At 44.2% G+C, this 13,445-nt stretch overlaps 1 protein-coding gene across 1 annotated transcript in view; it reads right to left on the bottom strand.

Annotated features, from left to right (window-relative positions):
* The window catches only part of LOC8038853, a 127,140-nt gene that overhangs the window by 48,424 nt on the left and 65,271 nt on the right, over positions 1 to 13,445 (bottom strand). Inside the window, exons 6-8 of the mRNA XM_040213030.3 lie at positions 1,597 to 1,664; positions 315 to 390; positions 133 to 238 (exon numbers count right to left, since the gene is read on the bottom strand). Of these exons, the coding sequence (XP_040068964.2) occupies positions 133 to 238; positions 315 to 390; positions 1,597 to 1,664 (250 nt within the window). The remainder of the gene's footprint in view (positions 1 to 132; positions 239 to 314; positions 391 to 1,596; positions 1,665 to 13,445) is intronic.

Below are 13,445 nucleotides of genomic sequence, written 5' to 3'. Positions count from 1 at the left end.
GTGCATGCAGATAGCTGTATTGTGGAATATCCGACGCCGAGCCCAGTGACTCGGCATTCTTGTACGTGAGTAATAAGCGATGAAAGAAGGCAGTCCGGCCCGCCACTGGACAACAGTGGGGCGTTTTCTCACCGAACGTCAGGCACAGAAAGAGGCCGAAGAGTTCGCTACGCAGCCCCACTTTGATAAGCGAGCGGTCACGGATGATGATGCCGAACGTAATGGCCATGATGGGACCCTACGAGGAAAGGCACGTCTCAGTTGCTTGTCACTCATCAAACATGCCAGAGGACAACAAAATTAGATAAATATACCATGAGTGGAGACACCAGCATGGCGGCGATAATGGAAACCACACTGTTGTCCATCAGGCCAAGGGCTGCAATCATGCTGAAAAAAAAAATTATCTCGCATGCAAATTACCCGTTCATGCAAAATTAGCTGTGAACGATTGAACAATTTCCTTAGGAATTCATTTAGAAGGAAAAAAAAAACGCAAGAAACGCTGACACTAGAAGATCGTCGAAGAAGTGGTCCCGTTTCCTCTTACTCTTGCTCGCAATTTGTGCGCTCGGTTTTATAGTGGTCCTCTAGCCTATCAGGTTGTTTTGGTACTGTAATTCTTAGTACGATGGGCCTCATTTAATATTAGTTCCAACTTTAAGGTGACAATGTCAATGCTTGTGCATCGAGTCATTTGAGAGTTCTTGTCTTATAAATTTGTAGTGAAGCAGGTAAAAATAGCAACGAGAAAAATAAAATCAGTCAGTGTCTTAAACGTTATTACATATTTAGCTGGGATGCATTCCACCTCGTGTAGAAATGCGCAAGCCCGTAATGAAAACTGTATCATGACGTCCTACCGTCCGATGACCATTCTATGGCAGTAGAGCAAATCAAGGACATAAAATAAAGTGTCATCAGAAATAATATCGTATATAGTTGAAATTCATTACCTTTGTGTACTTTTTAATATTTTATTTTTGGTCAACTGTTTTTTAGTCCTTTTAGTCTAACAAGCTCCTTTCTTAGAACGCCCAGCTAGATATAGTATTATTTCTTCTCCTTTTCTCAAAACGAGCCACATCCTTCACCTTCTTCTTTCTTATTGTATGTAAAACCGTCAGTTGTGAGTTAGCGCCTGTCCTGCCCACTCTTTTGTCTGTCCTTGTCTTAGCGCAATTTACAATTTAGTATGTATAACACTACTAGCCAGCCAGAAAATATTGATAAAGCGAAGATATGCTGCCTCGACCCTTAAGGGGACAACTAAAGTGGATTTTCAGTTTGTCTTTTGCTTGCGTTAACTGAATCAATCTATTCTCTAGGCATCGCAGAAGGTCTTAAATACAACCTTGCGTGTTGTTTTTGTATTTAAAACACGACCGAACATCGCGGCACGCCCCTCTTCTATGGTATGGTGGTTGGGTGGTTGGTTGCACTTTTACTAGAAATAAAAGGTCACGAATGATTGTAATTTATGGTGTTTTAGACGATTACGGTGCATAAATCGAGTTTGAATCATAAAAACCATCTCAAGCTATATTTTAGTGCCCCTTTAAGCCAGCACACATTCATACGTTCACAGCTACCCACCCAGCGAGCAAGACGAAAGCCACATAATCAAAGTTGAGTTCCCCTTGGGAGCGGACGCCTTCAACGACCTGAAAAAAAGCGAGACATAATTTAACACACGTACATAAGCATCGCGCATGTGCTTTCCTATCCTTTCATTTGTAGGAGGAATCATTCCCATGGCAATTTCACTGCAAATCGTGCAGGGAAAAGGGACAAATTTTAAAAGCTTTCCAAAGATATATTTCTATGCTTGGAGAAGTCTTCACTAGGACAAAACTTAAAACAGTTTTGCCGTCAAGTTTCTAGGTCTAGAGTTGTCGAATTGAAAGGATCATTGCGGATTTTCGGCTTCGGATGATCGTCACATACTATGTACTTGGAAACTTCGCTAAGCTCAAATGTCTTCTGCCAAACAAATTAACAATTTACATGGTTTTGTAAACAGCATTACAGTGGCACATTTTTAATAAAACGAGTTCTTTTATTTTATCTATGTTTGTAAAAAAATTTCAAAACCTTTGACGATAATCTACCTGATTTGAATAATGACAGCCTTTGTTACATTCAGTTTTTTTACCTACATTATACATCAACTGAAGGCTTAAACAAATACCCATTCACAAAGTACAATATCGTCATCGTCAAATAGGGTTATCTTATAGAAAAACGTCTTTCAATACGAGGGAGAATTCTGAAAGTTTCAACATCAATTTTCTCAAAAGGTGATTTTTACTTTTCGTAGTTTATCTTGTAAGCTGAGCCCTAAAATTGTTTTAAAATACCAAATAAAAATCAAATGCAATAACTTGTTTCAACGTGTAAATTCGTAGATGCGAAGAGACTATATATTTGAAGCTCTGTATAAAGATGTGAAGATGCCTCGTCGTAATTTTTATGACTATTAAATAATTCTTAGAACCTTGTCAGAGTATTTGTTTCCTCTTATTTAATACACAAATAAAGGAAAGCTATGCGTACGTTGGATTTTATGTTTAATATATTAGGGTTTCCCTACGCACGTCCAACTGAATAACTTAAAAAAATAACAAAAATCTTAATTTAAGAAAGTCCTTAATGTGCCGCAAAATAAATAAACTTTTTTTTTAATTTTTAAGCACAACAAAAGTTATTTTGGGAAGCGAAATGTTTTTATGTGCCCCCAGCCCTTGCATGAAATTTGAACTTTTTACAACTGTCGCTTCTCCGCTCAAGCTAAGCATTGAGAAGGTAGGTTCGTCTAAACTTGCCTATGTTTGTTTGGTTTCTTTCTTGAGAAAAAAAAGCTTGATATATGTCGTTGGGAAGTACATGCAACCACATAAAATATCTTATTAGCGGCGAGATGTTACGGTGGCGCTCTCCTACGGTTCCCTCTCGTGACGTCATGATCTTGCGAACAAGTTTGATGGTGTTTGGAGTTACCATGGTGGAAGCTTGAAATGATAGCGCTCTGAAACCAACTTTGCCAACACCGTCAAAATTGAAGTCTTTACATTCCTCTTATTTCCGTTGATGAGAAATCCTTTGCTGACGTCATAGCCAGAATTCGGCCAATCGTGGAAGGCCGACCACAGCGACGCTTTCGATCGCGCACATCGCCAATAACCCGTATTCATGAAAACGCTTATTATGACCCAAAAGCGCCGTTAGAGCGGGTCACAACATTTCTCGCGGTGCTTACCAATTTGCTTAACATAATATTAAGGAACTCGTCTTTGTTCTGAGCTTTCGATTATAAGTGGCACGACCGAGTGTTCTTGACTAATCTACAGGATTCGGTTCCGTCCTCTTGGAGCGAAATAATGGACCGGACGTGCTGTGACGGCATGCGGAGAGTGCTAGGTGAGTGTCGCGGCGTGCGAAGACCGTTCAAGCATCAAACCTCGCTGCACAAACTCTGGTCGACAGAGCTTGAAACAACTGGACGTGCTGATGCCTTTGTTGAACTGTCTCCCCTGAAGTTCCTTTAATTGTTCTATTAAAAAGTCGCGCAGCACATCTGACCCACTTACGATGGGCCAGCTGAACAAAGAATATATCACAGGCAAAAAAATTACATTCACACTGCTTGACTTGCAAGTGTTTAAGGGTCCTCTTTTTTTCTCCTTTATCGCGCATTTCGTATCTTTTTCTTTCCTTTAGCCGCTCTTCATTTCTGCTTTTCGGGATGAGGCCATTTGGCATTCTTCCGCGTCTTTATTTTATCTTTGCTCGGCCGCCCTGGTTAACCGCAGGAACGCTTCCCCCTTGTGGTGGAGTGCAAATGAAGGGGCACTAACACATTCCTCTTCTTTCTCCTCGATAGCTAGGGCCTCCAGCAATAGACCTGTTGCAAAACGTACAGCGCCACGACGGCAGGGGATTTCGGGAACCCTCGGTACATATCGCGCGCTCTCTCGTCGCGCCTCCGCGACTGCGCGCGCGTCGCGGCAGCTACCGTTAGCAGCCGTCGCAGCCATCCGCCATCCCGCCCATCCACCGGAACGTAATATGTCGTTGGCGCGTACCGTATCTGTGGCAAAGTAAACGCATCGCGAAAGGTGATTTGAATACGTCGTTGGTCGTAACTTACCTTCCCGTCTTGCAGCGTCACAGACTCAACTTATTTTGCACCGCGACCGTGGCAGGGTTCGAGTAGGTTCAACAAAGCTTTGGCGCAGGAGACGACAGAGGCGGTGGGGTACAAAGGAGAGCGATGAAAAAAGAGGCAGGCCCTCTCCCCCTTGCGCTCGTTGCTCGTCCGACGATCCGACTCTGCTACTCGGCTCTGGGGTGCTCGAACGTTGTTGCTATGGTAACCTGCGCCTGCTCGCGTACGCCACATGGTAGCGGGAGGAAAGACGATGGGGGGGGGGGGGGGGGGGGGGTGTACCGAGTCCTCTCATTATTCGGCGCGCGCGGGATTTGGGGATTTTCGCGAAGGGTCTATTCACGAGTGAGGTGATTTTGCAGGTATTTGGCGTATTCTCTTGTTCTATCGTCTATACAGCGAGATGTTTGGCCAGTATAACATTTCCCGCACGTTATGGGAATCCTAGATAACCTAGTTTGATATTGGGCGCTTATGGTCTTGTGTATTATGTCACATGGGTTTTCTTGTGTTTTGTGACGTATTGATCCTGCCGCACATGGAATATGCCTTCTTCGGCGCGAAACATACGACGTGTACCCCTAGCCTGCCTGCCATATTTTTTAGCCTGTGGGTAATGCCACGAACGTATGGCGGTATCATTATGGAGCTTCCAGCTTTTTTTTGTGCCTTTCTGACCGCGCTTCAAATCCTCGATATTTTCGCATATTGGCATCACTAGCCCATTCGAATAGTCAGCTTCAAGTAGCTTACAGATTTGTATGCCAAAGCTATCAAACTGGTGTTAACATGACTTATTAAGGTTGATGTTAGTGCTGTGCTGGAAACCCCACATTTCGCGTTCTTTTTATTATTCAGAGGGAAACGGCAGAAATCATTTGCAGGAACGAGCTTGACATCTCCAGCAAACGTGGAATAATTTTAAGTTCTAAGGTTCGATCTAGGGACCTACCTGTCTTATTTACAGGTAGCTCATGAGCTAACGTCATTTCCATAAAGCTCTGTTCAACGCATCTCATAACGTATACCCGGCATCCATTACTTGGCTTTTCCCCTTCCTTGTTACAGAGAATCAAGAAGTCATATTGATACAGAAATGTGGTTTCAATACGGGGATCTTTCATCACTTGTTGGATGGCGATTCCGCGTGCTGCGAGGAACCCTTTGTTGATACAAGAGGCCACTTGATGCTGATCTAAACCCCGCTCTTCCGAACATATTGCTGATCTCAAAGAGATGCCACCGTAAGCAATCGCAGCCAGCCTGCTGCGATTGGGTAGCTTCGCACCGCTGACAAATCGCAGCAGGTGGTGATATCCCGGTACCTTGGTGCCGTGTAGATTAGGGCCCCAGGTAACAACTCCAAAAACTTGTGTATAGACATTCCCGCCGCGTTTTGAAATGATGTGATGCTTTGCTCTCCAATGGACTCCCGAAGTACTTCACGAGACCTGCGTTTGGAATGGAATTGTGCATGTCTGGGATATCTTGGGATGAACCAGAAGCAATGCTGCACCAATCTTTTTGATGAAAGAAGATTACTTTTTCTTAATTCAACATCTTGAAGAAGTCTTGTGCTTGAACTCGAAATAGTTGTTTAGCTAGAAAAGTTAATACATATGCTTGCAAAGTATTTCCTTCTGAGACAATGACCCGAAATGGAACAACACCTTCATGCGTTCTGACTGAGAAAAATACTCACAATTGGTTTCCTTTCGTTTCGTTGACCCTTGTCACCAGACATCCAAAGTGGTTACATTCTGGTATCTTCTGGATAGCTCCTTTTGTTGATGTTGTCTTTTTTATTCTGCCAGAATAACATTCCTAGCAATGGCTTGACTGACTTTTTCTCCGTACTTCATTGAATCGACGACGACGCAGTTTTACATATTTTCTTTACAACTCGCGCACTGTAGGCCCCGCACTCATATTTTTGTGTACGGGGCTCCCGAGACTTGGAAGACAATCAATTCCTCCGTTGATGATCTGAGTTGCTTTCTCTTGTGGAGCCTTAGACGCGATGCACTTTACTCTCACGATTTTGTCGACGGCGTTGAAGGGAAGCTACGGAGCCTCTTGAAAAAAACAAGTTGGAAGTGAATTCTAGCGTATTTTTATTCCGTGAACCCGAATACCTCAACAATTTGCTGCGGAAGTATTGTTAAACGCGAGAAAATGCGAAAGACAGCCGGTGTTTGTTTGTTTGTTGGTGTTTTATGGCGCAAGGGCAACACGAGGGCCAAATAGCGCCAAGATCCTGTTTAGCTGATTTAATATGTAGTATGTTAGTGCTTATGGGTAAAACTAATGTGCTATGTTTAGCTAATATACAAATGGGCAATAAGGCCTATAGAGTGTAAAGGGCTCCAAAAATTCATGTATACTAGAGAAGTGACTTGAGGCCACTTTTTTGAAGGAACGTGAATAAGTCTTTGAGTGGAATCTGAGGTTCAGGACCTAACACCAAACACGGATGAAATGGAATGTTTAATCTTCTTAGTGGTGCTAAAAGTGGTTTAAGGAAAGATTCCAGCTTCCTGCAAACAAACAGATGCATTACTGTAAGGTCTGAGTCACATATTTCGCAGGTAGGAGGCTCATTGCCCATTAAGAGATGTGAGTGTGTTAAGCGTGTTATCCAATGCGCAGTCGTGTTAACAATACACTGTCATGACGCGAGAGGTGACGATGGTCCTGAAATTTATCTGTAGTAGGGTGAAGGGTATGAAGCTTGTTACCTTCACATTTCTTCCATTGCCGCAACCATTTTGTCGCGACACTCTTGGACATCTCACGGCGAATGTCACTTAAGGGCAAAGGCATCTGTGTTCTGTCTTCGAACGGACCTTGTCGGGCAGTTTTGTCGGCAAGCTCATTTCCAGTGATGCCACTATGCCCTGGAACCCAGAGGAACCGAACGTGTCCGCCTATTGACTGGATTTCTCGTAACAGCGTATGAATATCTACAATAAACGGGTGTTTCTTAGGCTCTATAGCACCGATGGACATAAGTGCACTTAAAGAGTCGGAGCATATCAGTGATTTCTTGATCCGGGACTTTCTGATGTGCTTAAGCGAAGCAATAATCGCATATAATTCAGATGTGAAGACAGATGCTATTGGAGACAACTGGAAAGCATTTCTGGTGGTCCCAGAAACAAAGGCCGCTCCAACAGCATCGCCCATTTTAGAACCATCAGTGTAAAATGCCCGGTAGTCCTTGAACTCTTTAAGAATTTCTAAAAAACACTGTTGGTACACCAGAGGCGCAGTACATGGCTTTTCGAACTTAGTGAGCCGCAGATCACAGGAAATGCTTGGGTCATACCAAGGGGGGAGTGGTGGACGAAAAGTTGAAACCTTGCTTATTGAAAACCTAGTGTCCGACAAAACTTGCAGCACACAAATTCCAAATGGTTGGGCGACTGATGGGCGTCGAGCAAACAGCTCAGTGAAAGATGGGGCTAGGACATGAGTGTAGGCTGGATTGTCCTTGTACATTGAAATTCTACCTGCATAAAATAGACCTAGCAATTCTCTCCTAAGGCATAGGGGCTGTTCATGGGCTGTTATGTATAGGCTCTCCACTGGTGATGTTCGAAAAGTTCCTGTGCACAAACAAATTGCCTGGTGATGAACAGGATCAAGCTGTCGAATTGTGTTTTGTCTAGCCGATCCATAAACAAAGCTACCATAATCCAGTTTTGAACGCACTGTAGCCCGGTAAATATGCAGAAGAGACTCCACGTGTCCTCCCCAAGATGTGTGTGCAAGCACTTTAAGAATATTTAGTTTTTTTAGGCAGTTTTTGCGAAGATGGGCAATATGCTCTCCAAATGTCAGTTTTCGGTCAAAAATGACTCCAAGAAATTTTTGAGAGTCCTTACAAGTAAGTTGTGTACCATTTAGTGACAGTTCGGGATTGGGGTACAGTCCACGTTTCCGCGTGAAATGTACAATGGCACTTTTTTCTGCCGAGAACTGAAATCCGTTTCGAAAACACCACTTGCCCAGTTTGTTTATGCAGAGCTGGAGTTGTCGCTCGGCAACTCGCAGAGATGAAGTCCTGATAGAAATTTTAAGGTCATCGGCATGTAAAGAGTGTTCGATGGGGCGAGAAATTTCACGGGAGAGTGAATTTATATGAACCAAAAATAATGTGACACTTAAAATGCAGCCCTGGGGAACGCCCGTTTCCTGCATAAACTCGTCAGAAAGAACAGCTCCCCGGCGCACCTGAAAAGTGCGATCTGTTAAGAAGTTCTTAATGAACACCATCATGTTACCATTAAAACCCATTGACACCAGGTTGCTAAGAATACCATGCCTCCATGTTGTATCATATGCCTTAGCAAGATCGAAGAAAACTGCCACCAGATGTTCACGCCTCACAAAGGCCGAGCGAACCTCCATCTCCAGAGACACAAGATGATCGAGGGTGGAGCGGTTTTTGCGGAAACCACACTGAGCTCGTGATAGTAAGTTTTTTGCCTTTAGGCAAAAAACAAGTCTTGAATTTATCATACGTTCCAGCACCTTGCAGAGGCAGCTGGTGAGAGCTATTGGTCTGTAGTTCTGAGGATTTGTGTGATCTTTGCCTGACTTTGGAATGGCTATAACGACTGCTTTCCTCCAGGATGTTGGGAACACCCCCGTTTCCCATATTCTGTTATAGAACTTCAGAAGAGCAAGTTTGGAATCGTGGGATAAGTTAGCAATCATTTTATAGTGTATGTTGTCTAAGCCAACTGCAGAATTCCGGCAATGCAGGGTCGATAGTTCCAGCTCTCGAAAAGATAAAGGTTTGTTGTAAGGTTCCTCGCTACTGAGTTTTATTGGGAGTGGTTTTCTTTCTACTTGCGTGCAATAAGCTAGAAAAGGTTTTTGGTATGAAGACTTGCTCGATATTACTGAAAAAGTATGTCCCAGCAGATTTGCCTGGTCTATGGGAGAGCACACTTGAACTGTTCCATCTTTGAGAATAGAGAGTCGGGTATCATTATATAAGCCCTCCATCTTCCGGACTTTGTCCCAGATTTCTTTTGTTGATGTGTCCTGGGTAACCTCCGAGGTGTACTTGCACCAGGAGTTTTTCTTCTGGCTTCTGATTATGCGGCGGAGCTCAGCTTTGCTTCTTTTAAGGGCGATCAACCACTCAGAAGTGGGATACCTCTTGAACTTTCCCCAATACTTATTTTTATTTTTCTTGGCTTCTGTGCATTCTGGAGACCACCAGGGTTTTGGGTATTTTGGAAACCGTGATGATGTTTTTGGAATTGAAACTGTTGCTGCGTCAATTATGACAGTTGTCAAAGCAGACGTGGCCTCATCGATATTAAGTGCGGTGAAACCATCCTCGGGAATCTGGGCCTGTTCACTGAATTTCGCCCAGTCTGCCTTCTCAATGACCCACCGAGGCACTCTTTTCGTAACACAAGGAGTAGCGCACGAGTGTTGGATGACAATGGGAAAGTGATCACTGTTATAAGGATTGTGGTGAACATGCCAGGACAATTTCGTAAAAAGAGAAGCTGAACAAAATGATAAGTCTATGGCAGAGTATTTTACAGGTAAGCTTAGGGTAATATGCGTAGGAGACTTGTCATTTAAAAGATTCAGTGAATTTTTTAGCAAAAAATTCTCCACCACTTTGCCTCTAGAGTCGTCCAATTGACTTCCCCATAGTCTATTGTGAGCATTGAAGTCTCCAAGAAGCAGGTAAGGGCTTGGGAGTTCATTTACAAGCTGTTCTAGCTCTGTCAACGTGATCTGTTCATTAGGTGGAAGATAAAGAGAGCATACAGTTACCGTGATACCGATGTAAATACGTGCCGCAACTGCTTCCAAGTTTGAGGTTAAAAGAATCTGCTCTGAAGGACACGATGGCTGCACAATGAGAGCCACTCCTCCACCTCTCACATCCGGAGGACGGTCTTTACGATATACTGAGCATCTGCCAAATCTGAACGAGGCCGACTCGGAAAGGAAGGTTTCCTTAAGACAGGTCACCTCTGGGTCTAGGGCCTGCATCAGATCCTTTAAATCTTCAATGTTTGAGCGTGCTCCTCTGCAGCTCCACTGCACAATATTCACTGGCATTATGCTAGGGCGGTCCTGTTATGCGAGGGCTCTTTTTTGGTTGCTTGTCAACTTCCATAGGGGTAGCCTGATCTGCAGGATCAGTGCAGGATTCAGCCATCCCTCCTTGTACACCAGGGGCTTCATGATGCGAGCAGGATGCACCACGATTACACTCGGGTGCATCCAGAGCATTTGATCGAGGTGTACTATGTTGTTTTTCATGTAGCATGGGAAGGTTGAACACAACCTTTTCGGAGCGTCCAAATGAAGGTGACTTGTTAGATTTCACCTTCTCCTGAACCTTGGCGTTGGGAGTGGCCGATGTGCTGGCAGCGCTCCCAGAGTGATGAGAAGAGGAGGATGGGGAGCCCCGAAGTGCCTCCTCTGCACGCCGTCGGGGTTGCGAGACCACTGAGACGCACCGACGTGTCGGTTGTTTGCGTCATGGGAGTCTGTAAGGGTGTGTTATCCACCCTTGGTTTTGCAAGGAAAGGGGGGCTAAATGGGGCCACAATATCCTGAGCGGAGTATTGTGTACCCACAGAGGTCTTGGCGGAGCAGCCCCCCTGGTTGCCGCCTCAGCATACGTGCCTCCTTGCAGGAAGGAGAGACGCTTACGTGCTTCCTGGTAAGTCAAGTTTTCCTTTGTCTTTAGAGTTATTATTTCCTTTTCCAGTTTGAATTTAGGGCACGAACGAGAGTATGCCGGGTGAGGTCCTCGGCAATTCAAGCAGGTGTGTGAGTCACTAGAACAGTTGTCTGTGGGGTGATCGTTGCTTGCACATTTGGCACATGTCGTTTTTCCTCTGCACGTGGTTGACCCATGGCCAAAACGTTGGCAGCGGAAGCAACGTCTAGGATTGGGGATGTAGGGCCTCACTTTGCAGTTAAGGTAGCCAGCCTTGACTGCGGAGGGGAGACTTGTTGAGTTGAACGTTAAAACTATATGGTTAGTGTCCCTTTCCTGACCATCACGACGAAGAGTGATCCGTCGAACAGCGATGACTCCCTGATCTTTAAGACCTTCAAGGATCTCTTCGTTCGAGCTTCCAAGTAGATCATCCTCGGAGATGACGCCCTGCGTGCTATTCAGACATAATTATGATATCTGTTATTCTAACGGCCAAGTAAACCCAATTCAAATTTTTTTTTCTCACATGCTGAACCGCCCCATCGTCCCTTTACGTAGAGGTTGAATTGAATACATCGGACCCCGCTCAAGTACCTTTTTGGCTTGTGATGAAAGGCTGCCTTCCCCGATGTCTTGAATCGGGGTCCTTTTGGGTGATGCCGTCACTTTTCTTTTCAAGAGGTATCTCCATCTTTTAACCTTTTTCAACCACAAGAACTTTGACTCCTAATCGCAAAGCTTGTCTGCCGAGATAGGATCACTTTTCTTCGACAAAATGGGTACAACTCCACCTCCGGTTTTTATCTGGCCATTCAAGACATGTACTATGCACCCCCACACGCAGGCCTCAAAAAAGTACTTTGGGACAGCAATGAAGAGCAAGGCATCACACCGTTCCAAAACGCGGCGGCGATGTAGTTAGACAGTTTTTCGGGGTCGTTTCGCGTTTACTTTACAGCGACGTAAGTATCCCATCAAGATCAGCATCGGCTCTCGAGTGGCCCCTTACTCCAGCGACGTCTTCCTCGCAGCATACGGAATCGTCATCCAACAAGTCATGAAAGATCTCCGGAATGAAGGCACATCTCGGTATGTAGATGACTTTTTGATTCTCTCTAACAAGAAAGGGTAATGCCGGGAATACGCCACGAGATGTTTTGAACAGAGTTGCGTAGCATTGACGACCTTCCCTCGTGAACTCTCCGTAAACACTGTTAGGATCCTAGATCTCACCTTAGAATTTAAAGGCTACATTTGCTTGGAATCCGAAACTCGTTCTGTAAAGCATTTTCACTATTTAATTCCGAAGAATAAAAAAAGCGTAAAACGTGGTGTCACCAACAGAGCACTAACCTCCGCCTTCAAAACGTCATGTGAACACAAGTTTCATACAAGTTTTGACATGCAAATATCTAGGCTGCTTGAAGTTGGATATCCGAACGCACTACTAATAGCAATATGCCAAAAATCAGCAAAAATAAACGTGGTTTGAATGTCACAAAAGAAAGAAGACTGGGAGCCCCATAGTGGTGAAAGGTGCGTGCATTACCAGGCATCGAACCTCGGCACGTTTGCCCTGCGCCAAGCGCGCTGCCGACTTGGCTAGTTGCGCACCTGGCATTACTTCCCCCCCCCCTTAAAAACGCATCGCCCCGATGCAACTCAAAACAAAACAAGAGAACGGTAAGCAAAAAAGTCCTCTATTTCATACTCATCGTATGTTTTATACCATTTCAAACCTTCTTCATAAAAAACAAGGAAAAAAATAAAAATATACCTTTTGTGAAATTTAAAGTTGGACTTTGTGCTTTGAAAGTTTCCTTTCGTGTTCGAAATAAGCTTTTCGCTAATATCAAATTATTTAACTATATTTATATTGTAGGTATTGAAAAAGTACAAGTTTAAGTTTTCACTTGATATATAATTTATTGTAAGAAAAATAAGGTTACACAAATTAATCTAAACAAAGTGAACTATGAAAGCACACATTTATGGACATTTGGCGCTTTTGGTGAAGTTTACAAAACCATGTAGAGTTATTGTCGTGCGGAAGGTCCTGAAACTGGACAAGTTCTCAAATACGCGACCAGTGACGATTCCTTAAGTCCCAAAATCTGCCTTTGGTCCTTTAGGAGCCGAAACCTCGAGAACAGAAAGTTTGACGCAAAAACGGTTTTCAGTTGCGTCCTGGCAAAGAAGTTGTCAATATATATATATATATATATATATGAACGAATATGTGCAGATGAATGAACCAAAGAATCGAAGTTTCCAGCAACCCGCCGAAAGCCAAAAATTGGCGGAGCCAGGATTTGAACTCTGGGCCTCCCAATGTCCGGTCGGGTGTGCTAACCACTACACCACTCCACCTTGGCTTTCTGGCGTTTCCTACCTGTCTTATTAATGCACAAGAAACGAAATATATCCAATCGGAGGTGTTCTGGAAACACACGCCGCCGCGTGGAACGCGGTACGACGCTTAGTGTCACGTGGTACGTGCTCGTTTGTGCTCCAGAAATCCTCCCACTGTTTGTCTCGCCCCGTGTACATGTAGTAAGCTGTCGG

The sequence above is a fragment of the Ixodes scapularis genome, unplaced genomic scaffold (genome assembly GCF_016920785.2).
Source record: "Ixodes scapularis isolate PalLabHiFi unplaced genomic scaffold, ASM1692078v2 PGA_scaffold8__174_contigs__length_109621045, whole genome shotgun sequence".
In the NCBI taxonomy this organism is placed as follows: domain Eukaryota; kingdom Metazoa; phylum Arthropoda; class Arachnida; order Ixodida; family Ixodidae; genus Ixodes; species Ixodes scapularis.
The sequence above is the reverse complement of the archived record's forward strand: the minus strand, read 5'-3'. Positions and strand labels throughout refer to the sequence as shown.